Source organism: Orussus abietinus, unplaced genomic scaffold (genome assembly GCF_000612105.2).
Source record: "Orussus abietinus isolate OABI.00-Male unplaced genomic scaffold, Oabi_2.0 scaffold56, whole genome shotgun sequence".
NCBI lineage: Eukaryota > Metazoa > Arthropoda > Insecta > Hymenoptera > Orussidae > Orussus > Orussus abietinus.
Window position 1 is genome coordinate 559,402 of NW_019394240.1, and position 26,375 is coordinate 585,776.

At 55.0% G+C, this 26,375-nt stretch overlaps 1 protein-coding gene across 1 annotated transcript in view; it reads right to left on the minus strand.

Moving 5' to 3' along the window:
- Positions 1-26,375, minus strand: part of LOC105700252 (nucleolysin TIAR) — a 249,890-nt gene extending 223,515 nt beyond the window's left edge. The window contains exons 1-2 of the mRNA XM_012425926.1: positions 26,349-26,375; positions 22,011-22,106 (exon numbers count right to left, since the gene is read on the minus strand). Of these exons, the coding sequence (XP_012281349.1) occupies positions 22,011-22,106; positions 26,349-26,375 (123 nt within the window). The remainder of the gene's footprint in view (positions 1-22,010; positions 22,107-26,348) is intronic.

Consider the following 26,375-nt stretch of genomic DNA (forward strand, 5'->3'; position numbering starts at 1 on the left):
CCATGGACTGCCAATAATTTGCGCGTTCCCTTTGACGCGATACTGTCGTGACCTGCCCAATATCGAACTTCGAAGTACGCCTATCGAGATATCCACCGTGACGCCTTAAGCCAAGTCTTGCTCGCGACGTATCCAGGTCCAGGTGGTGGCTCGACGAGGACGGCGAAAAAACGTGGAAAAAGTGTGAAAATCGCAGCAGCAGTCCACGCTTCGAGGGCACAGGTGTTTCCCGGGATGAAAAGCCACCGCGGGTATTTACCTGCACTCCTGCCCCAGCCCCTGGTGCTGGGGATGGGCGTAGGGGGCGGCTCGGACGGAGGTGGTGGACGCCACCCTCGCTACCCTCAGCGATAGGCCGCCCCTTTGGCTGGAGAGCCGGAGCGACGCGGACGGGGGGTTGCTATGTCCGCAGCAACAGGCTCGACAGCCCTGCTGGGCCTGGACCCCCTGTAGGTTGGGGCCCCTGGGCCCCGTCGAGGAGAACGGGTACACGCCAACCAGGCAGCCCACCACCGCGGTCCCAGGACCCGGTGCGGCAGGAGCCAAGCTCCCCGACGAAGAGGAGGCCACCCCAACTTCCGTCCTCCTCGAGCAACCGCACCACTGCACCCACCCCCGAATTGTCGGGACCGATCCCGCGCCGTCGATGCGAGGAGCCCCCGGAGGCGGGATCGTGCCTCTCTGGAAGATCTACGTGGACGATCGAGGCCGCCGCCCTGAGATCCGCGATCTGGAACCTCTTCCGCACTTCTTCCAGGAGCCGCTGGAGATGCGCCCCGAGTCCGTCGGCCACAAAGGGCTCGGCCTGGGTCTTCCCGTCGACGTTACTCGGTCCCGGAGACTTCGGAGTCTAAGAAAGAGTCCCTAGAGGCGTGTCCGGCACTATAGAGACAGGAGCCCGGTCTGACGGCGGGCGTCGGCGTCGACGGATTCAGCTCCGCCTGGAGCCCCGACTCTCTAGGCCCTGCCTCGGGTGTGACGGTCCGATCCTTCCTTCCACCGGCGGGACGAGCTCCAGTAGAGCGTTTTCCCAGCCGATCGGCGTCCCGGGTCGACCGGAGCGTCGTCAGACACGTGGGGCGGTGCTCGATCCTCGCAGTCCTCGAGAGTCCTGGCGGCCACGTGGTCGTGGGTCAGCGGCGCCGATTCCTGGATTCCTTCGAGAGTGGAGGTCTCGTCACCGCTGCGACGTCGGAAGCCTCCTCCCCCTGTCGCCGATCGCGATCGGCGACGCTTAGTGTCGGTCCGCGGCCCTCGGGGGTCCCGCGACGCGGCCGTCGGCGAGCTGAGATCCGCGGCGGTCTGGACGCGTGGCCTGCGGACCGGTGTCGGGCAGGTGCGGTCGTGTCGGCCGCGTCCGCGTGTCCGGTCTCGGTCGGTCGGCAATCACATGCTCCCGTCGCGGGGCGTCGTCGCGAGCCGAAGCGCCGGGGCGGCCGATGCCAAGGTATAAGCTAACCCGTGACGTCGGAAGGTCGCTCGCCGACTGACTAGCACTTCCGCTCAGGCTGTTGTGCGATTCGGAGTGGGGGGATGCCTCGTTGGGGTTGTTGTGTGTCGGGGGTGGTGGCGGCGTCGGTGGTGGTGGCCGTGTGGCTGCGCGCGGGAAAACGCGGGCTTTCGAGTAGGCCGGGCGCGCGGCCGACCGGTCGCGGCGTTTCCGCTCCGCTCGAGCCGCACCGTCGTCGCGGCGGGGGCGGTCGGGCACGGCACTGCTCGCGCGGTTCAACCGCGATACCACCACGATACTGGCGCGGTCCCGCGGCGGCCGAAGGATACGTTGTTGCTTCGTCGGGGAGGGTGGCGGACGACGTCTCGAGGGGGAGGGGCGAGGGAGGGAGAGAGAGAGAGAGACCGTGCGAGAGAGCGGAGGTGGTCGATCGCGGGGGGCACCGAGCCCCGCGGAGGGTGCGTGCGAGTCCGGTGCGGAGAGCGGACCGTCCTGCGCGTCGGCTGCGTCGGGCGGCGAGGACCGTGTATCGCGATGTATCGCGGCCGCGACGGGCGACGACGCCGCCGTCGGGGACGACGACGGCGGCGGCGCTGTCGCGCCGCCCGGGGAGGGGAGCGCCCGGATGGGGAGCGGGAGGCTCGAGCCCCGCGGCCGAGGGGCACGCCGCACAGCCGCGCGGGACGCGCGCGCGCACGGACGCCCTCCGCCGCGGAGGGACCGCGTCGACGAGGGCCTGGCAGTTTTTGGTAAGTCGGCCCTCCGCTTCTCATCGAGGGCCGCGACGCACCACTCGCCGATGTATTCCGCAGGCGGAACGGCGCCCCGCCGTATACGCGGCCTATTGGCATTCGCAATGCGTGCCTCCACCCTGGAAGCGACGTTAACGCCGACGCGAACCCGTCACCGGCCCGTTTACGGACCGGCACGGTCTTTCGACCGGCGGCCGTGGGACGGAATCTCGTGCAAGGAAGCTTTCGAATCTCGAAAGCTCTCGCATTCGACCGTCGTTCCATCGGAGCGATCGTAATTCCCGATTTCCGCGACCGCCGACTCCACCCCGCGGTCTTTTAATCCCCGCTCGGGCGCGGAATCCCGCCGAGACTCCGAAATGTCCCGGCTCGACTCCGCAATAACGGATAAGCGGAACCATCGGGCTGCCCTCCCGCCCCTCTACCCCCCCGGCCCTGCCTCCTATGGACGGACGACGGAGCTCGGTATATTTATAATGACCCTATATGTATGCAAATGGCTGCACATCGTCCCGACCTATCCCACTCGTGCGCGGCCCTCTCGTCGCGCGGCCGAAACGCGCCGGTTTCGCGATCGCCGAGCCCTTCCATCGAGCCAGGGTCCCTTTCCTCGGCCCCGGTTACCGCCGATTCGTCCCTAGCTCGTCCGCCGCGAGATCGCTCCCCAATTACCGGGATCTCTGGGACGCTGGGGCGTCGCGACGCCGATTACTTCCCTCCGGCGCGAGCCGGGCTACGTCCGCGCGCGAATTCGAACCTCACCACGGGCGATCCGATACGCGCGGCCGACGCGCATAAATTACAACGATAAACATGTTATTTATAGGGCAGCATAAATTCCCTATGCTAATTTCTGCTGATCAGCGCGAAACCGTGTCCGGGCTTGCGGCGCGACCGCGGCTAAAATTCGTTGAGCACCCCCCATCCCTCCGGAATCGATCGATCCTCGATCGCGATCGATCTTTTACGTCTCCCCTTCGATTTCCCCCCTGTCCTTCGCTTGCATATTTATATTCAGCAAGCGATATCGTTATCAAAAATTGATGTCTTCGATCGGGAAGGCACGCGGAAAACCTCCTCCACGGTGAGGCGATTTTCCGGATCGCGCAACGAGGGACGGCCTTTGTCACCGATCGATCCAGGCGAATCGGGGACGTCGTCGATCTAGGAAATTCATTCCTACGGGGCCTCGGTAATTTGCATGACGGGTGCGGAATACATTTCCGCGATGCAGCCCTGGCCCGGGGAAAGAGAGCGAGGTCCATCGGCCTGGGGTTATTCCGTCGCCCGGAGAGAAATCTAACGAATCGGCAGTCCGCCCCCTTTCATTCAAGATATTCCGCCCGGGTGGGAGTCTCGGGCCATTAAGCACTCGCCTTCTTCTGGAAGCTACACGAGAGAAGCTACCGACGCGAGTAGCTACTCGCGTGGTAGCTACTCCTAAGCCGCTTTATACGACCCCCCTCGCGGTATTCTCTTCTCGCACGCCGGATTATTTCGTATAATTATATTTGTCTCGCAATGGCACCCTGGGGGCTCGAGATTGAAATTGAGTCGCGGCGAAGGGAGGGCTCCTCCACTTTTTCCCGACCATCTCGAGAAGGTACTTCGCGATCGCCCCCCCGACTCGCCGAATTTCAGATCCCACCTCTCCCTTATACGTGCTATGGTTTTCGCTCTCTCCTATGAATCTTATAATTTTTATGCCGGCCCTTTTGAACCGCCGTCCGTAAAAAGTCCCCTGCGCCGGGAATAATAGCAGCCTTCAAGGTACAGGAGCCTATCCTTTGGAATTTTTTCAAGATGCGGTTTAAAACTGTCTCATTGATGGATTAATCCAGGTTTTTTCACTTTCTTACGTGTACAGGTTATGGAAACATTTCTGTAAAAACACCTGCAACTGTGGCTTAATATTGTGACGAGAATATTGGAATTTAAGATGATATTAAATGCGCTGAGTAATTTAATAAAGGTCGGTAAATTAAAATTCATCTGTGCTCTTTTTGGAGTTAATGCCGTTTTGAATAACCAAGTGGTAACATTAACTGGCGCGTTCCGTTACCGACATTTACATTTATGTTGAACTCTTTTACAGTGTACGTTAAGAATTATATGAACTGAAGCGTTCCATATGTCATTTCAGGAAAGTAATGATAAAAAGATGGATGTAAAACTGTCGAAATCCCACGAAATCATTATTCCAACGACTGTTTAGGAACAAATTAAAGTGTATCTTCGTATTCTCTATCCGACCTGTATTTCCTTTTATTCCGAATTTTCGTGTTAATTGAGAAATTAATGAATTATCCAGTATAGGAAACTGCGGATAAATAATCTGATAAATTTCTTTTTCCGAATTTGACAAGTCGTAAATACACATGGGTAATTGAATTTCGAACGTTCTGGTGAATTTTTAATCGCATTTACTCATTTTCACTTTAACATTCACATCGTCGCAAGCTGAGGATGTTACGATTCTTTTCAAACGTCTCATTGTTGACATTTCGAGGGCCGACGATTGGCCCTCCCCGCGTCCCTCTCCTCTGAATTTCGAGGACATCGGGCTGATCTCGAGAGAGGTCTTTGTTTGTCTGTGATCGTCACCGAGGACGCACATCGCGTACTTAGTCTCGGAGAATTATCGCGGAATCTCGAGAACGGGGTTTCTTTTCGATTAGTGCAACGTCCGACTTTCGCGAGTGCTTTTAGTGTTGTGCTTAATCCCCGCCGACCCTCTTCGCACCTCCACTCTTCGAGGATTCGGCGGCCCAGCCTACAATAAAGGACTCATCGTCTTAAAAGAAGTAAGTCAACCACTCCTGTTCGGTAGATATTTTTAATTTCAGAGAGATTAAAAATATTTGCTAGCCTTGCGGAAGAAATCTGCAGATTTCATAGGTTCAACGGGTTAAGGGGAACGGATGTTTATCGAATCCCTTTTAAATATTTATACGTAATCAGGGTTGGGTAGGCATAGTACGTCATGTAATGTACGTGATTTTCTCCGCGTATAGTACATGTAATGCATTCCTAGTTTTCTACATGAGCGCGGAGTATATTACTCCCTTCTATTTCTAAATAGAAAATGATAAATCTAATTAGAAAGTTGATATTATACTGGATTACGTCAAAATAATGTTGAACACAAGCGCCGAATTAATTTATTCATTCGATAAAAGCATTTACGTGTTTACATACATGCTGGAAGATGTTAATAACCTAGCGGATGCCATGTATCGCACATTTGCGGCATTCTTCATATTGGAAACGTAATTTACTAGTTTTCTACGGTAAAGAACGTGGTTTACGTAATATACGTGAAAAACCTCGAAAAACGCTAAATTACCCAACCCTGTACGTAATCGTTGCAGATATTTATCCGTAATTTTTACGAATTTGAGGAATGAAAGCTTTATCGAGACGCCACCGGAAATAATCTGCTGTCTATATTGCAAAGTATAAAATCCGTACACTTTCCTGATTTTCTTGTATGTTTAACGGGTTGTTTCTTTCTCTGGGTGGAAGCTCTGCTTTCCTCGCCCTTCTCGACCCAACGGCGTCGTAGGGTCCCCGTTGGCGTCTCTCAACGTCAGCTTCCTTACCGACCGGTCGTCGCAAAACACGCCAAAGCCGGCAATTATTTAAGACGGCTCGTGGCTCCAGGAGGCAAAACACGGCCGGAGGCAGAGCCAGTTCCCTCCCGAGGGAAACTGACGGCTCTTCCTGGAAGTTTCTTGCGATTCCCGGTGCGGCCGGTTTGTTGTCGCCCCGAAATTACGAGAAATCCCGGCGACGCTGGTCGCCCGGATTCCTTGGACGCGAATGGACGCCGGGCGTCGATCGAGCGCCCATTACTATTCCAGGATCTCACCCCTTTCGATTTAGGGATTATCTCTTTCGACTCATCGCGCGATAAGCAACTCGGCTATATCTTCGTCTTCCTACGTTTCGAACGCGGTACTTTTTCCGCTGAGGTTTCGAAACGCGGTTTACTACGGATAAACAGACGAGCTGGCCACGTTTCGCTGCGGCGGGGGATTATTTTCCTTTTTTATCCTTTTTTTTTTTCTTTTTTATTTATTCCCCTTTGGACTCGGAAATACCCCCACGGCTCGGAGAAGATGCTAATGAATGCTGGGCTGCGTTATTTCTTAATGATAAACCGCTGCTTTTTATTCATTCTCATGTGCGGGTTTTATTCCCTCCCCTCTCGAGAATCGTCTCCTACCCGGGAAGCTATTCCCTCGGGAATCAATGGAAACGATTTCCTTCTATTTCATGTGATAGATAATGCGTTTCGGTAACGAGTGATAGGCGGCCTTAAAATTGTGTCAATGTTTCGGTGATTTCCTACGATTTCCGCGGATTTCTACTTACGGTCTGTACGTAATTTCGAGCATTAAGGGGATGTGAAAGTGGCATCTGAAGAGCCAATTGCATTCATGACACTTTTCTTCAAGCTGGGTGTACCGAATCTTTGCAAACTTTATAATATGAACATCGAGACTACAAGGAAGGTCCCGACGCTCATGAGATATCAGTTTTGATCGGAAATTTTGAAAATATCTATAAACAAATGGTTAAAAAAATTGAAATTTCATGAGTCGGGACCTTCCTTATGGTCTTTACGTTCATATTCTCAAGTTAGAAACGATTCGGCACACCCAGTCCGATGGAGAGTTTCATAAACGAGACCTCTTTCACATCGCCTTAAAGTCATGATGTCTTAACCCTTTGCACTGAGTGTTTTTTTTTGACTTAAGAGTGCAGCAACTCCGAGACATTTATGCTTTGGAGCATTAGAAATAATAAGAGGCGCCTATGGAGTGCAAAGGGTTAAGTGTCCCCCCTTGGTCCTCCCTTTAGGGAATCCTGGTCGGAAAATGTTGAAAATTGGCGAGTGGTAATCGCCGTTTGCTCGAACGGGAAATGCAATTGCAGGAAGGCGTCCCCCGCGAAAATAAAAATGGAGTCTCCGGGCAGGGTCGCGTGGAAAGAAGGCCGCGTTTCCCGGTCGCGGGGAAGCCGGGGGTGGCCAGGGGTACTCGGGGGTGCTTTTATACGCGGCGAGAGCCGTAAATACTTCAACACTGACGCGAGCAATATTAAAAGTGCGAGCGCACAGGAGGCCATCATCCGAGTGGCGGCGCCGGGAACGAGCCGAGGAGGCAAGCGGCCCCGGCTCCTGAAATTTATGTCGCTTATCTTGGGTTCGAGAGGCGCGAAGGCGGGAATCATTTATTCGTCATCAATTTCGCCCCATCGCGCCCCTACCTCCGAGAGGCCGGCCGGGGGCGAGCGCCCCCGGGAGGGCCGAGCGAGCCTCCCGTGATTGGAAACGCGCCCTTTGTTAACTCGCTTTTTCGAACCGTCCCGTCGCTCGCGGAGAGCTTTATTGCCGAATCGGAGGATGCACTTTGGCCGCGAGGATGCTCGGGACGCGCCGGATGCACCCCCAGATGCAGCCGGCGACGTGCACGTACGTGGACCGGGCGCAGGGTGTTCGTTTAACGCGCCATTTGAGTCGCCGTCCATATCCCAGGACGTAACGGCGCCCCCGGTACGTGGGGGTCCGAGAACACAGGGACACCGTGGTCCGATTAAAAGCCTTTCCACCGTATGTGGGGCGACGCGTCCCACGCAAGGATGCCTCGACGCCGGGTGGCGTCGGGGGGTCCTGGAAACCGGAGCCTCCACCCAATTTCGGCGCGATTAATGCCCCGCTAGGCTGATCCTAGGGAACTTTGGTACACATCCTAGGGTATTTATACCTTCCCAGACTCCCTTTTTCTCCTGCGGCAAGGGCAGGAACGATGCAGTACGAGGGGCGGTTGGTCAGTTAAAACGATTGTCTTTGATTTCATATGTTAAACAATGAAATTCGGTAGCAAGTCACGTTCGGCCCTGAAGTTGCGAGAACGTGGGGATGTTTTCCAACTATTTCCAAACATTTATGCTTACTGCCAGCTGATTGCCACGTCATTTCAAGCATGAAAATCCATGATTCCCTTCTTTTAGAGCGGATTGCCTTTGATTTCATATGTTAAACAATGCAATTCGGTAACGTGTCACGTGCGGCCTTGATATCGTAAGAATGTGTCGATGATTTCCACCTATTTCCAAGGATTTCTACCTGCTCCCAAATAATTTCCATGTCATTTCGAGCATGAAAATCCATGATTTCGTTCTTTGAGAGCGCATTGCTTTTAATTTCATATGTTAAACAATACCATTCGGTAACAAATGACGTTCGGCCTTAAAATCGTAAAAATGTGTCGGTGATTTCCAACCATTTCCCGAGATGTCTGCTTGCTTCCACCTGATTTCCCCGTCACTTCGAGCATGAAAATCCATGATTTAATGAGAGAATACCTCCTCGGCGCAGTAGGTAACGCCGCGAGCGACCAGACGTAGGGGTGGAGGCCGCGCTAGGTCGGACGCGTTGCGCCTAATAAGGGTGCTTGTACTTGCACTTGCACTGATATTTCATACTTGGGATACTTGAAAATGCTACTCGAAGGTGATTTTCAAAATCTCTAGGAGATCCAAGGGTGGGGATCTAAAGAAATAAGCGAATCTCCGGTAAGCCTCGGATGCACCTCCGCGGCCGCCTCGCAGCGTCGGAAAGGGTGCACCTTGGAAGCGCTTCCGCGGATTTGGACGCGGAATGCTGCCGGCGACGCACGTCACATTTTTGTTCGCGGTTCGAGGGAGAATTGGCTGGCGGCGTCGGGAGCGGAATCCGTGGCGGAGACGCGTAGGTGCACCGGGGGACCCGCTCGGTTGGCTGACTCGTCGGACGGCTTGCCCCCCGACTGGCTGTCTGGCTGAGTGCATCCCAAACATACGTGCAAATCGCATCACCGGGGATGCTTCGTGTCAAGTACACGCCGAAGACGCATCCTCGCGGCTAAGGTTGGCAAATTTCCGGGGCAACGAAGATATGTGCCCATAATTATGAAAGTGGTCTAAGTCATGTATTTTTTGTTTCGAAATTACATTGAATTAATTTCGTTTGAAATAATATGGCGTGAAATGACTGATAAACTCATTTTTTTTTTTAATTTTGACTTAGACCACTTTCATAATTATGGGCACATATAAGGGAAGGCACCTGTAACAAAGCCGCCGATAGAGATCGACGCGTACTTCAACCGGGGGCGGCCGATCGGCAAGGGACGATGATCGCGTCCAAGAGGATCGAGTCTTCATCTTTTTCTGCCTATTCTGTTCAAGCCTTCGTCCAGGGACCCGAAACTCCAGTTCATACGATTAACTTTCGCACGTGAAATTGACAGTTTTGAATACGGCTTTCTAATGATGAACAATGACGCGACTTCGCAACGATGCGAAATTTGTCATGCGGAATTGACAGTTTCGAATGCGACTTTCCAATGATGAACAATGACGCGACTTCGCAACCATGCAACATTTTTCACGCGGAATTGACAGTTTCGAATAAGGCTTTCTAATTATGAACAATGACGCGACTTCGCAACCGTGCAACATTTTTCACGCGGAATTGACAGTTTCGAATGCGACTTCCCAATGATGAACAATGACGCGACTTCACAGCCATGCAACATTTTTCACGCGGAATTGACAGTTTCGAATAAGGCTTTCTAACTATGAACAATGAAATGACGCGACTTCGCAACCGTGCAACATTTTTTCACGCGGAATTGACAGTTTCGAATCCAACATTCTAATAATGGACAATTACGCGACTTCGTAATAGCGCAACATTTTTCATGCAAATCAATTCGTATGCGAGAAAAAAAGAGATCCGAATGAACCGGAGTATCCGGTCCCTGGGCCGGAAAACGAAGGGCGATTTTTCTCGCCGCAGACGTCAGAGTAGACGTCGAGGCCAGACGTCTACTCGGACGTCGCGGCGCAACGGCCTCGCCGTTGCTCGTATCGTCGGGGCGCCATCGAGCCCGTGGAAAGGCGAGCTCCGACGTCGAGGGTCGTTACGGCGTAACGTCGTACCGTTAAATATTGCATGCCACGGCGCCGTTACGACCCGCGGCCCGTTTTACGATTACACGGGCATCGATGTCATTCCAGGGCGGCGCATCGATGACGGGATCAGCGTAAATCTTGGCGAGGCCCTTGAAGGGCGAGTCGTCAAACGAATTCCCTCCGGCGTCGCGACGGAGCTTCCGCGGGGTCCGCCGTGCCGCCCCCCGGGGGCGCCTCCACCTCTTCGGGCGACGCGCCTAATGAAAAATAAATTCCTAGGAGCCGTAACCGTTAGCCACTCGGTCGACGATGGCGTTAAAATAAATTATTAAAGTCCCGGCAATTTCGCGGCTCCCCGATGGCTAATATTCGTATAATGGGACAGGGCGGGAAGTGATAAGGAAGCCAGAGGGAGGAACCTCCGCGGCTCTTCTCCGGGGCCGAAGACGTCTCGATAAGGAGCGGAGAAATAGTCGAAGGGTAAATCGCCTCCAAGGGGCGGGGGTTGAATTACGAGCCGGATGCACGGGGCGCGCTAATTTGCATCGGGGATGCGAGTCCCGGTTCCGGTGCATTATTCCAGCGCGGAATCCCGGAGGAGTCGCGGAGGCGCTCGGGAGAAATCTCCCGAAGTCCTGGGTCGATAAACGAAAGAAACGAATTTCTTCCTATTTTTTTTTCTTTTTTCTTCTTTTACCCCCGATCGGGCGTTATCGACGCGGCCGGGTGCCGCACTTTGCCGCGTATGCGTTCGGTAATTTACAATTGAGTATATTGCGACATCTGCCGACTCGGGCCCGGCTTATCGTGAGGCTGCAGAAGGGCGAGAGGGAGCCTCCTAGGAAGCGGAGGCGCAGGGGTGGTACTTCGCCGTGTCGAGTGTACGTACCCGCGTGTACACCGTACGTACACTTGGACGTACCCGAGGGTCGGCGCAGTAGGTACGAGTCTCGGTACGACGCCTACACCCTCGCAGGGGGGCGACGTCGCCCTGCCCCCGGGGCTACCGGGCGTCGCTCCTATCTACGGGACCGAACTTAAATCCTCAACTCGGTAGACGGGAACGGCAGGGAACCACGGGACGCGCGTTTGCTCAGCTGCGGCCAACTTGCGAATTAGAAAAGGCTGCAGCCCGCCCGGGGGGAAGTGCCCCCGAGGGAGGGCCACTTCGGCCCGAGACGCGGCCGGTGAGAGCCAGCCGAGGGCGCAAGCCCGGTCCCGGGAACGGCGGAGTTCCACTTTCGCCGGGGGGAAAGGAACGCGTCCGAAACATGAACGGAAGGATATATGGAATTAGCCCAAGCCAGAGAGGAAGGAAGGAAGAACTCGGAGGAACAATGAGCAGTTAGGGCCCATATTGGTTAGCCAAACTCTCAGCTTCCCGATTGGCTGAGATTTAGTCGTCACTTCCGGGGGAGGGAAAAAGAAATAAGAGCAAACGGGAAGTATCAAGGGGATGATTTACCGATCTGAAGATTCGCGGGCTGGTCTAAAATGGGACTCTGGGCTCCGTCCATATATTCTCACGTCCATGGTCCGAGACCGGGGAGGGAACCTCGCGGTCACTGGGTACCTATACCCTATCCCCTCGCAATTAACTCTCCCCCCATGGTTTAAATAAAAAGACCTAATTATTACGCCGAGTGTCCCCCCTTCATTTGGTCGATTTCGTTGATTTCGCCCGTTTAGGAGTTCGCCGACGAGAGGAAGCGGCATCTGGGATCTGGAACTCCCGGCCGGCGTCGAGGACCCCGGGCCGTTCCCTCCCGGAGGGAGGACCCTAATGATCGCGCATTGTCACGAGGCGCACTGGACCGCGGGTCGAGGGTTGGGGGCTTTTTAATAAGCGTCGCGGGGTCCGCGGCGAGGTCGATCGACCGTCTCGGTTGGAGTTGGAGCGTCTTCTCGACGGCGCCCCCAGGGTCGAGCATCGGTCGGGGGCGATCGCCCCCGGGTCGCGCCGAGGCCAAAAAACAATCGGCAATCGTTAGGGGACACTCGGGGGACGGTAATCGTTCCTTCGAGGGCGGGACGAAGAAGTCGGGGGGGGGAGGGGAACTACGCGTGGGGCAGGGGCGACCGCCCCCGAGAGAGAGCCCGGCCACGGTTATTCCGAATATTATTCGTAGTAATTAAAATGCAGATAGGTCGCACAAATCATTGGAATTTTTCGGTACGCCGGCCGGAGAGCCGAGGGGGCGGTCGCCCCCGGCGGGCCGGGGGGGGCGCCGCCGGGGGATGTCGGAATATGTATTACGGGAGACGAAGGATCGCGGGAGTCGACGAACCGACGAACGAATGAAATATACTCTGAATAAGAAATGAGGGAATATTTAAGCGGAGTCTCCGCGCGGGAGCGCGCCGTCCCGGGGCGGAATTGCCCCCAGGAGCCGTTCCCGGAGGCCGACTCCGAGGGACGGACCTCCGGCGGCCCCGGGAAGCCAGCCATTTAAATTATCCCCCCCCCAGGAAGAGGTCACCTCGGGGCATCCTTATTAAACGTTTACCCAAAGAATCGGGGGACCGCCGCTACGTCCCCGATCGATAACAGCTCGATACTCTCGCACCTCCCATAAACTCTCGGTGTGTCCCCTTTTCGGCAAACGCGGAACCGCCGCTCCGGAAACTCGCATCCAGGAGGATCGATCGGCGGAAGGGATTCCTCGGGCTTCCGGAGGGGAGCCGTCGTTGTTAGCGTCCCGTAACGGCGGCCTCGCCTCGACATCCGCGCCGTTATTATCGCTCTACGGTAATAATCGATCGGCCCGCGCGACTCGACTCCAGAAAGTCGATAGTTAATTGGCGGTTACGCGTCCACCGACGCGAGGGGTGCACTCCTCGCTAAGGGGTGCGAGCCTCGATCGAGAGGAACCCCATCGAAGCTGATTCCCCATGCACGAAATCGCGCACACCTCCCCCCGGCCGTTCAGGCTCGAAATTCCCCCTCGCGCCCCGAAAGACCGACAACCCCCCAGGATTTCCCGCACCCCCTGAATCGACGCTGGGGAGAAAATGGAAGAAAAAAAACATCATCTCGCGAAGTGCGAAACTCTCGCCGGGGGGGGGGCAGGAGCCCCTCTTTCGGACTAGGCGTCTAGCCGCTCCCCGTCGTCCATCACCCCGAGCCCACTCGAGTTGCAACGAGTGTAATTAATTTTCTTTTAATTCCCGAGATTAATGGATCGCGGCGCGCCCGGTCCCCCTCTTCCCCCCTGTCCCTGGGGGAGGGGCACACCCCGTCGACGCCGTGGACGGACCGTCCGTGCTTTATATCGTTTACGAATTTATTTAGAAATCCTTCCCCCGCACCGTGGCCATCGATCACCTGGGGGTGTCTTCGGGAGGGCGACCCCCCGCGAGTCGCGAGTCCCACCCCCTCTCTCTCGGGACGCGGGCGAACCCTTTATTCTCCCGAGGAGCGCCGAGGCTTGTCCAAATGAAGTGTCGAAGAGCCGTGCCAACTCGGGTGCGCGAGCGGGAAAGTAAAACGGGGCCTTTGAATCGCGCGACTACAAAGGCCCGCCGCCGGGCTAATTTGTCCGAATGAGCGAGCGATGGACTATGGGGGTACGGGAACCGTCCGCCGCGGCGACGGGGGCTGGATCTAATTCTGGATAAACACCCTTTCATTATTTCCGCAGACCCCTTTGCTCTCCCGCACCGCCTCCGGCCCCCCTTTGTTCGCCACCTGCGCCCGCGAGGGGGAGAGAGAGGGCCGCTCCTTCGACCCTTCGTTCGCCCTCTCTCTTACCCCACTCGCCCACCTCCTATGAGACGGTGCGCTTTCTCCGGAAAGTGCGACTTGTACCCCAACCTTATCTCGAAGTCATGGATCTTGACGCGTCTTATCACCCGATCGCGCGCATGGGGGGGTGGTATCGTTCGAACGATTCCTTTTATCGGGTCCAGCGGGAGAGGGGTGGCGAAATTCAGAGGAATTCCCGAGATGGAGATTTTCACTTTGATGGGTAGGAAGTTCCCATGGACTCGTTTCATCCGACGGTACGTTTCGCATTTTTATAGGAAATTCGGTGGTACCACCACTACGTATCTAATGCCATCTTTATCTGTATCTACCTCAATCTTTTCTCGCATTCGCGGATCTTGGCGCGTTTTATCACCCGATCGCACTTATAAGGATGAGATACCATCCGAACGATTCCTTTTATCGGGTCCAGCGGGAGAGGGATGCCGAAATTCGGATGGAGGTTTTCAGTTTGATGGGAAGGAAGTTCCCACGGACTCGTTTCGTCGGACGGTACGTGTCGCTTCGCCCTCTGGGCGGTTTGGGCGAACAAAGGAAATTCAGCGATACCGCCGCTACGTATCTAATGCCATCTTGGTCTACTGCTCTTCAGAGCACTCGGAGCGGTACTCGCTACGTGAACACGCTACTCGCTACTCGGCTAACGACTCTCGACGTTTACGTGGCTCCGCCGCGAATTAGGCTAATCCGCCCGCTAGACGGCGGATGGGCGGAATTCGCCAGAATTCGCCCACGGGCGGCACCGATGCGTTTCCGCCGCGCCCGGAGAGCCGCTCTACTCGGCAGTATCTCGGAATTCGGGATAGTTTCGGGAAGGCCTCCCCTGGAAGCGACGAAACGCGAACGCGCGGAAGGTCCGACGCGGTAATCCGGACGGAATTTTCGCGGCTACTTTGCGGGGGGGGGGGGGTTAGAGAAGAAAAAAAAATGCATTTCCTCCCGCAACTTCGGGACGGCGGTAACTTCGAAATATCCATCATCCGCGGCGTTTTGTCCGCGTTTCGTCGAAGACCCGGGGCCTCATCCGTAGAGGTACGTCCGCCGATTTAATTAACGCGTCGCACGCGTTTAACGACGAGAACGGCTGCCGGCTGCTACCTCCCGCCGCGTTAACGCCGGGAAATAGTTTCCCTCGAAATTGCACAATCCGCAGCCGAGAGCACGCGGGAGAAGAAAAAAAAAAAATACGGGGCAACGGCTAGGTCGCCGTTAAACGCCCGGAAGACGGCCCCCGGGAGATTGGACGATCGGACGAGCTCCCAGTAATTAATTTCCCCGGCGGAGAGGTCGCCGTAGGGAGACGTCGTCCTCCTCGGTATCAATAAACAGGGAGGATAGTTCCTCGCACGGGGAAAATTTTAATGCGGAACAGGTTAGCGTTTTCCACCGGGGAACCCTTCCGGCTCCGCGGGGTTGTTGATGTTTAGTCTAACTTCGAAGTGGCGGCGGGTCAACCGAGAGAGAAGAGACGCTAACGGAGGGGAAGAAACTTCCCTCTGGGGGGTGGGCGATAGGGCTGAAAAGACGGGCCGAAACAAACGCCCGTAAAAAACGGGCGCAATCGGCGGGGCTCGCCCCTACCTCGGAGAGGCGCCCGAGGAACAGCCCCCCCACGGTAATCGATCAATTGAAAATCGCTCCAACGACAATCGATTTCGAATCAATTGGAGCCGCAGTGTAAAACTAACTGGATACGTATTTCTCCGCTCTCTCGGGCGCGCAGGGTGCTCGATCTTCGTCGCTCGGTCGACGCTCGTCGCACCCATGGAGCCCCCATAGGTCCGTCTCTCTCCGACCCGCTCACCCCCGAGCAGCATCCGTCCTCCTCTCTCTCGCCCCGGGGAGGATCGTCCCTTCCTCGTCCCCTTGGCTGTCTTTCCCGGATCCGTCCGTCCGCTCTATCCCTCTCTCCGTCGCCCACCCCATCCGCCGTCTCTCTCCCACTCTTTTACACCCCCGAGCCCGAGGCCCTTTGTTTTCCATCGGGCGAACACTGAATTTTGGTTACAGTTCATTCGATTCTCTTTTATTTAATTTCCATTAGAGGGCCGACGCGCGGCCGCCCCCTCGTTCCCTCCCGGTCGCGCGACTCGCTACTCGCTACTCGCCCGGTCGGCTCCTCTCCCTCGTTAATCACTACGTCGGTTCTATTCGGATGCACCTAACCTTGACTGCGCCACCCTGCGCCTGGATCCGCGGAATTTACGAGTAGATCTCTCTCCCGATCCCCCTCCGACGTGTTTCGCCCTCTCGATCGGACGCGCCGGGGTCCTGGACCCCCCGTCGACCTCGCCTCCTTCCGGAAGTGGATGCGACGCGGGTTTCCCGGAATTCCAGGAGATGCTCCCTCGAGAGAGGAAGAGGAGGGACGGACTTTGCGATTTTTTTCGTCCAGTCCGTTCTTCCCGGTCAGCCCTCTAGTATGGGACCCACTTTAATGAAACTACCCTGACGAATGGCCCGACTAATTGTATCCGAGAGGAATTAATACAAACTACCGGGCGATCCTCGGCTTTCTTCGGCCCTGTACGGAGTTCTTGGGGGTGTTCACTTACGGAATCACGGATTTTAACGCTCGAAATCATATGGAAATCAGCTCGAAATCCCGAGCAGAAACTTCGACACATGACTCGTGAGCACCTTGGAATTATCCTGAAACTTTGAAAATTTGCGGTTTTTAATAAAATCGCTCAAGTTAGCCCGAACCAGAAACAAATGTCATCGAGCTCTCACTTTTCAATCGATATCCAATTATTGAAGACTCTAATATGAGGAACGAAGGACAATTGGACGGCAATTTGGAACTCTCTGGTGATCGATATACTCGCATCTGAAAGGGATCAAGGCGAAAAAAGTGTCTTATGTGCTAGTAAGCTGAAACGACGGTAATGCCTCGCGCTGCAGGTGGGGTAGGTCGGGATCCAGGGGTCGATGGCGCCCTTCCACCTGCGAGGGGACTCCTCCCGCGGAAATATGACATGAAAGTGTCATATATGTGTATATGACAATATCGTATCCCCTTAAGACCATCACTTGTTACCGAGTCGCATTGTTGTTCATCATATGAAATTGAAGGAAATCGTATTTACTGATTTCCAAGGGAGTAGTCTTCCGCTGCAGGTGGGGTAGGTCGGGATCCAGGGGTCGATGATGCCCTTCCACCTTTGAGGGGACTCCTCCCGCGGAAATGTGATATGGAAGTGTCATATACGATGCCTTGCGCCGCAGATGGGGTAGGTCGGGATCCAGGGGTCGATGATGCCCTTCCACCTGCGAGGGGACTTCCCCCCCGAAAATATGATATGGAAGTGTCATATACGATGCCTTGCGCCGCAGGTGGGGTAGGTCGGGATCCAGGGGTCGATGGCGCCCTTCCATCTGCAAGGGGACTCCACCTGCGGAAATATCTAGAGGAAACGGGCGTAATTATGTAAAAAAAAAAAAATAGGTGACCGGTATCGGCCCGAGGGCAGGAAAAGGCGAGGCCACGAGGGCGAGTGGTGCACTTTAAGCCCCGGCATGTACGCACTAAATTTCCGGCGGGCTCCGGAGTCGAAGGTTGCGGCGGCGGGAGACCAAAAATAATGGCCGCCAGGACTAAAACCAAAAATAATCGGACGCCGCCTGCTGCTCTACCGGTAAATCACCGGCCCGGCTAGCCGGTGACCTCCGCGTCTCCCAAACCCCTCGCGCGACTCCCGCCGTTATTTATCCTTAATTAGCGGCAATTAACGAATCGTTCATTACTCCTCGTTCCGGGCCGGGAGCCCGAAAAACGCAAGGTAGGACCATGCATCAATCCGTGCCGTCTCGGTTAAAAGCGCGGAATGCCCCGAAATCGGCCAGGCTGCCTCTCCGTGGACGATCGATGGATCGATCGAGGTCCTCGAGAGAAGTCGACCCGGTCCCCACATCCCTGGATCCGCGGCCGGGCCGGAACGTGCCTCGGTAGCGGTACCATCTGCCTGCCGGTATTCGGAAGGGAGTTTCCCCGGACAATCCGGCTGGACGGACTCGATTCCGAGGTCGATTAAGAAACTCGGTAGAGTTCCGCCCCAAGTACACATACAGCCGCGAACACCCTAACCGAGTCTCATTATCCGGGATTTTGAGCCTGTCAAACTCGGCGGAAAGTATCGTTTTCTTAAACCTCTCGAATGAGCGACGTTAGCACCAGGTCATCGAGATCGGATCGTTTTTCCACGCCTTTTTTTCCAGCCATCAACGAAACCGCGTACAGTCGATACAGAGGTATGAAATCGAAATTTCTCCTGGGATTAAATTTCGCCCGTGAGATCGACGGTTTGGCGTAGGAGCGTCGACCAGTGACGGGATTTCGGGAAAATGGGGAAAATTTCTCATGGGGATCTAGTAGCGTTCCCGTGAACTCGAGGATCGGGTCCCGGGGTCTCTCGGTTAACGAAAGACGGTAAATAAAAGCGGATAGGCCAACACGGCGACAGGGCGACAGGGGAAACGCGCGAGAAACGTCCGCAACGGTTCGGCGAGCGCATCCGTCAGGCCGCGCGGAAGCGCCGCGCCGCGTAGCGGGAATGGCTTTCCTCCGGGCAGCTAGCCACCCCCCGTGGACCTCCCCCCCGGCAATTACTATAAATCAGAATCGCAGTCAATATTTAATCCTCGCGGAATGGTGTTCGCCGTCGAAGCGAAAGGGACGGCGTATGCGCTCGCGGCCAATGGGACACTGCGACGAGGCCGGCTCGCGGCGGAAAACGCATCGCCCCCGCCCCGGGGGGGTTAAACGGAACGCCACTCTGGTAATATACCGTATATACTCTGTACTACGGACCCGTGATACCAGTCGAGTCGCTCATGTGACGGCTGAACGTATACGGCCCTCCAAGCGAGGACCTTTGTTTTCGGTAGGGGTTTAATCCTATCCTCTCGCGCCCTCAAAGAGCACGTTTCCATCGGCCGGATGAAAAATTAGCGGGAAAACTCGGTTCCCTACCGGTGGACGGTGCAATGGACAACTCGGATTCCTACGCTTTTCCGCCTCCTCAGGGAGGAGCCGATGGAAAATTCGGGGAATTTCCACCGCGGTTTACTCCAGAGGGGGCCCCCAAGGCTCGGGAAAAATGTGCCGCTGGATTCCGACGGGAGGTTTTTCTTCCTGGGGGGGGGGGGAATTCGGGGGGGCGATAAATCGGGCGCATCGCGAGATTAAAAAATCCCCTACGTCGCCGGATAGGACGTGCGCGATAAGTGGGTGGCGGGCGCGCACCGTGGGGGGTCATTGTGGGCGGAAGAATGGTTTCTCAAGGGTTCGGTCCTGAGGGAAATCAGAGAGGCAGTGGGCCACCGGGATAAACCGGGCGAGATCTCGTCGGGGGCTCGCCAAAGTAGCTTGTCAATAACTTAAATCTCAATCGTAACTTCGTGCTCCCAACTGATTTCCGTTTCTGCGACTCCCGTATCTCCTGCCACCCCCGGCGGGTTCGATCGGGTGGAGGGATGGAGGGGAAAAGCTCTTTGCGAGTCGCTTTTCCCTAACGACCGTCCCCACCTGTCTTTTCGAACTCCGGGGCCGTAAACGAATCTCCGGAAAATTCTCCCCCCGAATATACGCATATCATTTTTCTCTTTCTTTTTCTTTCTTCTTTATCGGTGGCCGCGTGGATTTCCTTTTTAACGGTACGAGAAGGTGTACTCACCCTGACAAATGTCGATGGAAATTTACGTACGTTCTTACATACCTCGTAACTGAAGGCTTATATACATAGAGAAACGTAAATGTGGAAAGATTATAAATTAGATAATGTATACATACACCTAACATCGTGTATTCACCGTATTAGTGGATTTTTACGTGAATTCTATGTAATGTTAGGCTATGATATTTAATTAACTTAACTTTCATGCTGAATGTGATATTACGGAGCAATGTCATTTTACTGCAATTCACTGTAGTATGGAAATGATCAATGATTGAGTATGTCAATTTAATTTTTATCAGTGCTTGCCGCGTTTTATCGCTCGAGCGGGAGGTCTATGAAGGAAGGATATCGGGATTTTTGTAATTAAAGGTAAAAAGAACGTAAACGCTCGCCATTATCGGACGTGCCTTGATGGTAAGTGGAGAAAAGGGATGCGTTGGGGGTCGGATGGGGCGAGAGGGGTGGACGGTCGGCGGGGCGGGGAAAGGAGAAGCTTCCTCCGGATGTAGGTAATTTCACGGTGTTGCTCCGCATTAATACGAATCCGAGTCACGTCGAGTACCGATGCACAGCCAACTCGTAGCGGGTTGAGTATCGCATGGATTCCCGGCCGTGGATTCAATCGGAAAACGCGAAAGGGCACGCCACTTTCCCGAAGAACACGCGCGTCCCGAGGGAGAATCCCCCGCCAGCAGATCGGGCGCGTCCAGCGATAAAAGATCTCCTTTTCCGAACTAACCTTAGACGCAGTTAAAAAATGTCCCGGATAAAAGTCGCCCCTCCCATCGCCGCGACCAACTTTCGTTCGAAACACTTTTATCTAGGACTTCCGGTTTCAGCGAAAACTCGTGAAAACTAAGGACGCCGCGTAATCCACCGAAAGCATCTCAGCCATTGACCCCGATAAGACGCACCGATAGATTCGATCTCCTTTTCCGAACTAATCTTAGACGCAGTTAAAAAATGTCCCGGATAAAAGTCGCCCCTCCCTTCGCGGCGAACAACTTTCGTCGGAATCACTTTTGCCTACGACTTCCGGTTTCAGCGAGAACTCGCAATTACTTATTGCGCCGGATAATCCGCCGGAATGATCTCGGCCGTTGACACCGACGGATTCGCCACCTGCGGCTCCGGCGGTGCAGGGAAAAGATTGCACCCAGGAGTTCGGTTATCGGGATTAATAATTCCCCCAGCCAAGGGCGCCATTCCCTGTGCATGCCGGAACCATGTCGCGTACCCGGGAAAGTCTCACCGAGCCGGGGTATAATTCGACCTAATGAGCGGCGGAACGAGAACGAGAGGGAGCGAGACGGACAGACGGGTCGGCGGGGGATATAAGAGAGACAGAGCGACCACCAGGAAGGGAGTCGCGACAAAGTCGGACCAGTGGGTGTATCGAGCGTTAAACTTCGGGTTAATTCCCTCTCGTTACGTAGGTACCTCGAGAGCCGCGCTTTCTCCTCGGCCGACCGCATTGCGCAACCCCTGCGAACCTGGGGACGTTCCCTGGGAGGATTTCCCTCGCAGGGAAGTTCCCATCGGCTCGAACCGAGGAGCCAAGGAGGACGAAAGTCGGCGTGCCCGAAGGATCGGAATTTACGGGAGGACCCCCCGCGATGCACCCGGACCGAGAAGGCCGAAGACCTCGGGGGTGCATCCGGCGGCGAGGGGTGGGTAGACGTTGCTCGAGGGAATTTTTAAAATTCCTTAAGGACTTGCCGGGGGAATAATAGAGCCGAAGAAGAACGGCCGTCCAAGGTGGAGGCGAGGTGGGACCGCTCCCTTGACTCGCCAGGGGAGAAAGCCGGCTTCGGTCAGACGGGCATCCGGAGGTAAATCGACGAGGGGGGTCTAACCTAAAAAAAAAAGAAAAACCTCCGATCCCAATCCCTCGGCCCCTTTCCAGGCGGACAGGCGTCGCCTCGCTGCGTCGCTCGTTACGGCGTCTAACGGGCCGGGCGTCGGGCGCGACGTTGGGCTGCATTAGCGCGTTCCCGAAGTTTCAGGCATCCAATCTATTACGACCAGTTCGGCATTAGTAATGCGTCGTCGGAGTTACGGTGTAAGAGGCGGCGAAGGGGGGGTGGGGGTGGGAGGGGGGGTGGGAGCGACATCAAAACTTGCCTGAGCGAATCTAAACTAACCGAGTAACTCCGCGCGGCGGCGTCGCGACGCCCAGGTACGGCCGAGGGGGACCGGGGGGTCATGTATCGCGGAGCATGTATAATTCTGACCGCATCCCACCAAACTACGACATATTCGAGCATTAGCTATTCCGGCTGGCTTCCAATACTCGACTCCCCTTTCTCTCCAGTCCTTCATCTCTCTCTCCGTTCCGCTCTCCGGATGCGTCGTCTCCGTCGCCGGCGAGACTAATTCGCGGGACCGGCGGCGCTTACCTTGTCCAGGAAGCGGCGATGGTTCAGCGCCGAGAGCGCCGTCGAGGCCCCGGCGTGCTCGTCGAACTCCACGAAGGCGTAGGGCTCGGCTCCTGGCTGAAACGGAAAGGAAATCTCGTGATTCGAGGCAATCCCGCGAGGCGGGGATGGGAGTCCTTTATTCCTAAGTAGGCTTTTTCCTAGCGCAGAATCGATGGGCATCCTACGGGAGGCTTGAAATGTCCCCGGTTCGGCGGGCCGAAGAATGGATGTCAACGAAAAAGCGCAGGGGCTATCGCTAGGCTAATTGCGAGCGGCTAGTTGCCCTCCGAACAAGAGGGAAGACCACGCAAGGGCGGTCGAGGTTAGCGTTTATGCCTGGGCATCGCAGGGGACGGCGGGCTGGAGGGGCACTAATTACTTATTGTAACTTTTATTAGCAATTAGCGTGAGCGTTAATTGCTCTCCGTAATTGGCCGTCCTCTCTCGCTCTTTCTCCCTTTCTTCCCGCTCTCGGCCTCTTTCTCTCGGCCGCCCGGTTTTCGCGCACCTCTCGGCGCCTCGATTCGACCCTTGTATCGAGATCGAATCGCTCGTTAGCGATCGAACGGGCGACCGCGCAGCTGACCGACGCGCTGCCCCAGTGGCCGTGCCCCGCGACGCCGGGCGTCCTTGTACCGCGACGGTTACGCAGGACCTCGGATACCTTTGCTACCTTCCGAACGATCGGCGTTTGAAATTTGTACCTCTGGTATTAGATTTAAGTCATTATTTCTTCCTGATCGAATTTTTGGCACCTCTCCTCCACCATGAGGCGTCTCGAAGGGGTGGTTTTTCGCGCCCTGATAATGGGCGCGATCGTCCTGTGCGCGATGACGTCTAAAATTGACACCTCTGGTATTAGTTTTTAGTCATTGTTTCTTCTTTATCGAATTTTTAGCACCCCTCCTCCACCATGAGGCGTCTCGAAGAGACGGTTTATCGCGCCCTGATAGTGGGCGCGATCGTGCTGTGCGCGATGACGTCTAAAATTGATACCACTAGTATTAGTTTTTAGTCATTGTTTTTTCTTTATCGAATTTTTAAAACCCCTCCTCCACCATGAGGCGTCTCGAAGAGACGGTTTATCGCGCCCTGATAGTGGGCGCGATCGTGCTGTGACGTCTAAAATTGATACCACTAGTATTAGTTTTTAGTCATTGTTTTTTCTTTATCGAATTTTTGAAACCCCTCCTCCACCATGTCGCATCTCGAAGGGGTGGTTTTTCGCGCCCCGACAGTGGGCGCATCGTCGACGGATATCGAGTGCAGAGTGCAGGGTGCGAGTTGGTGCACTAGCGGGCGCATTAGCGGCCCTGTTTGTATTTGGACAGAGCGAAGTGCCGGACATTGTAATTGGGTGGGACACATCGCGCCCCTGGGACCGCCGCCACCCCTCGGCCGGACCCACCCGACCGCCGCCGCGAATATGCCCCCCGAGCGCGCATACTTCATTCCCGGCTGATTATGCCCCCGCCTCGCAGGGGGGACCGCCCCGCCACGCTGAGTGCTCGGGGACCGACGACTAAATCACCCCCTAATGGATCGACCCGCTAATCTCTGATAGACCGCACGGACTCGGCTACTCCGAGCCCATCCGACGCGGATTTGCCCTATTAGCCCCACTGCCGGATAACCCGGATGGAAAGATCCGGACGGAGCTGGACCCATGGTCCCGTCTTCCAAAACCACCGATAAAAACCATAACACAATGGATCCATTCCCAGGAGAAGATCGAGATGAGGGATTTTCCAAGGGCCCACGGGGTCCGGAACGGAAATTTCGGACTCCCGAAAGACCGGATCACGTGCACCCTGAAAATCCATGGTGGAGGTCATAAGTCATGTTGGAACTTCCTAAGGGTGGCGTCTCGTATCCTCTCGACCTGCCGTGCCGGGGGGTCGTAAGGGAATCGCCGGAAGTCGCGGTAGTCGCGCAAATCGCCGGGGGAAAAAAAAAAAGAAAAAAATCTATTAACCCCGGGAGGGCCCGATTATCCCCGGGTCACGCCGCTGCCCCGGGACGAGCAATCCGACCGGGCGATCTTTATTGGCCGAAATCCATTATTTCCCCCGTTTGATCGCGCGACCCGATCCGACCGGGGCGGGCTTTTTCGTTTAGCAGTTTTTCTTCCGTGCGGCGCGCTCGTTTACGACCGTCTCGCCGGTCCGGGATTGAAAGACGGCAGACCCGCCGACTTGTCGCAGCTTTCCGCGACTGCCATCCCGCGATCCGCGTTATGGTCCAGAATCCGATATTGGCCCCGGGGAGTCTCCTAACTTTTACCACCCCCGGGTCGTTTAGTTTGCGCCGAGACGACCGGCAGCTTCGATCTAGACGACTCTTCCCCCAGGTCGGCCGATCCTCGGCGAAGGCCCCGGCTGGGAATCCGTTTCGCCGTGCTCACCGCCACCTAATCTACGCTTATCCAGGCGTATCGGCCGAAGATAAGGTGTCACGTCCTGGCCTGTCGAATCGGCGAATTCGGTGCCGCAATCCTGACGGGGCTGCGCAATCGTCGACCTCCGCGAAGTCCCGAGGCTGGGCCGGGAAAACGCGCGATAATCAATGACGAGCCATCGGCGATGCGATTAGCCGTGTTAGCCCCGCTTCCCGGGCTGATTGTTGGCCATTGCGAGGGGAATCGCTCGTTTCGGACTCCTCGTAACACACCTAATTACACCGGCAGATGGCGAATTGACACACCTAATGAGAGGCCGCACTGGCTGGCCGGAAATTTGGTCACTCGGCATATCCCTATCTCGCGGTTAGAAATCTCGATCGAAAATCCAAGGGACCCTCGGGTCCCTCGAAAGCACTCCGGATCCCGTCCGGGGATTTTTCCGATTTCCCGGATTTTTCAACAGCCCCGATGGGAAGCATCTCGACTCCCCAGGATTTTCATTGGGTAGTCGAGATGCATCCTTCGAGGGCATCCGCCCGAATTTTGGGGCTGAAAGGGACCCGGGACGTTTTCGGCCAAGACTCGGGATGACCCCGAAGGACCCAGGGGGACCTAGATGGACCAACAAGCTGCGCGGACCGAATGGAACCGAGACTCGCCCCTTTCGTGTCCACGTCGGTGCCGGTCCGCGATTCATTAGCTACCTCTTTGGCGACACCACCAGCTACCGGGTAGTTTCGGCCCTTCTTTGACTTCCCCTTGAACCGAGAGAAGTGACACCGGCAGGCGCGACGGACGACGTAGGGTGCAAATATCCCCGAATATTCCCCCTAGACCCTGGTACGATTAATTAGTCATTTTTCTCATTATACCAAGGACTGCCGGGTTGGAGCCCTTCCCGGCGATTTGGGGGGACTTTTCTTTCTTTCAAGTCCGCTTTCCGTTTGTTTCTCTCGTATCTCATAACCGCGGTCCTTTATTCCTTCCTTTCATAGAACTCCTGGTCCTATAGCCCAATTTTACATTCTTCACCTAAGAAGCGATGCTCGTGAAATTCCATTTTTCGAAAAAAAGGTCTTTTTTGGGCTCTTGTCCGAGATAAGTACACAGTGTTTCTTTCGAAAAATGAAATTTCACGAGCATCGCCTTCTTCCTTGGGTACTCCGTAATCTCGTGATGAAGATTCAAATGATTCCTTACGCCCAATTTGGAGAAAAGTTTTATAGAAAATTTGATTGTTTGGTATGTATATATGACACTTTCATATCACCTTAAGGGCGAATTATTCCGCGAGATAGTTGCCGAGGAATTCCCACCTAACTCAGATTTATGCCGGTCGAATTTTATCGCCTCGCGAAAATAGAAACGCCAGAGAGGCACGCGTTCCAGGTACTTAAATTCTCATTTACGGGCAGCGCAATATCTGCGAGTGCATAAATCCACCCTAAGAACGCGACTCGAGGTGGCACAGAGTGCTTAGAAATTCTTCCGATATTTGAGATTGAAGGAAATATTCACAAAGGGAGAAAGGGAAAATGATCGGAGGTGCATACCCTATTCCAGGGATCACGGGCGAGAAGACGTTAGCATTGTTTAGAAGTTGTGAGCATTGTTTAGAAGACGTGAGAATTGTTTAGAAGATGTGAGAATTGTTTAGAAGATGTGAGCATTGTTTAGAAGACGTGAGCATTGTTTAGAAGATGTGAGAATTGTTTAGAAGACGTGAGAATTGTGTAGAAGATGTGAGAATTGTTTAGAAGCCATGAGCATTGTTTAGAAGACATGGTCATTTCCTAAACAACTCATACGGCTAAACCAAGATTGTCCCTAGGAACAATGAGCAGAAAGGAGTCAGTCTTGGACCACACAATCGAGGAATTGGCTCTTATTCGGAATACTCTAGTTTAGAGGCATACACGCATATCTGTCTTGTAATAAGCCAT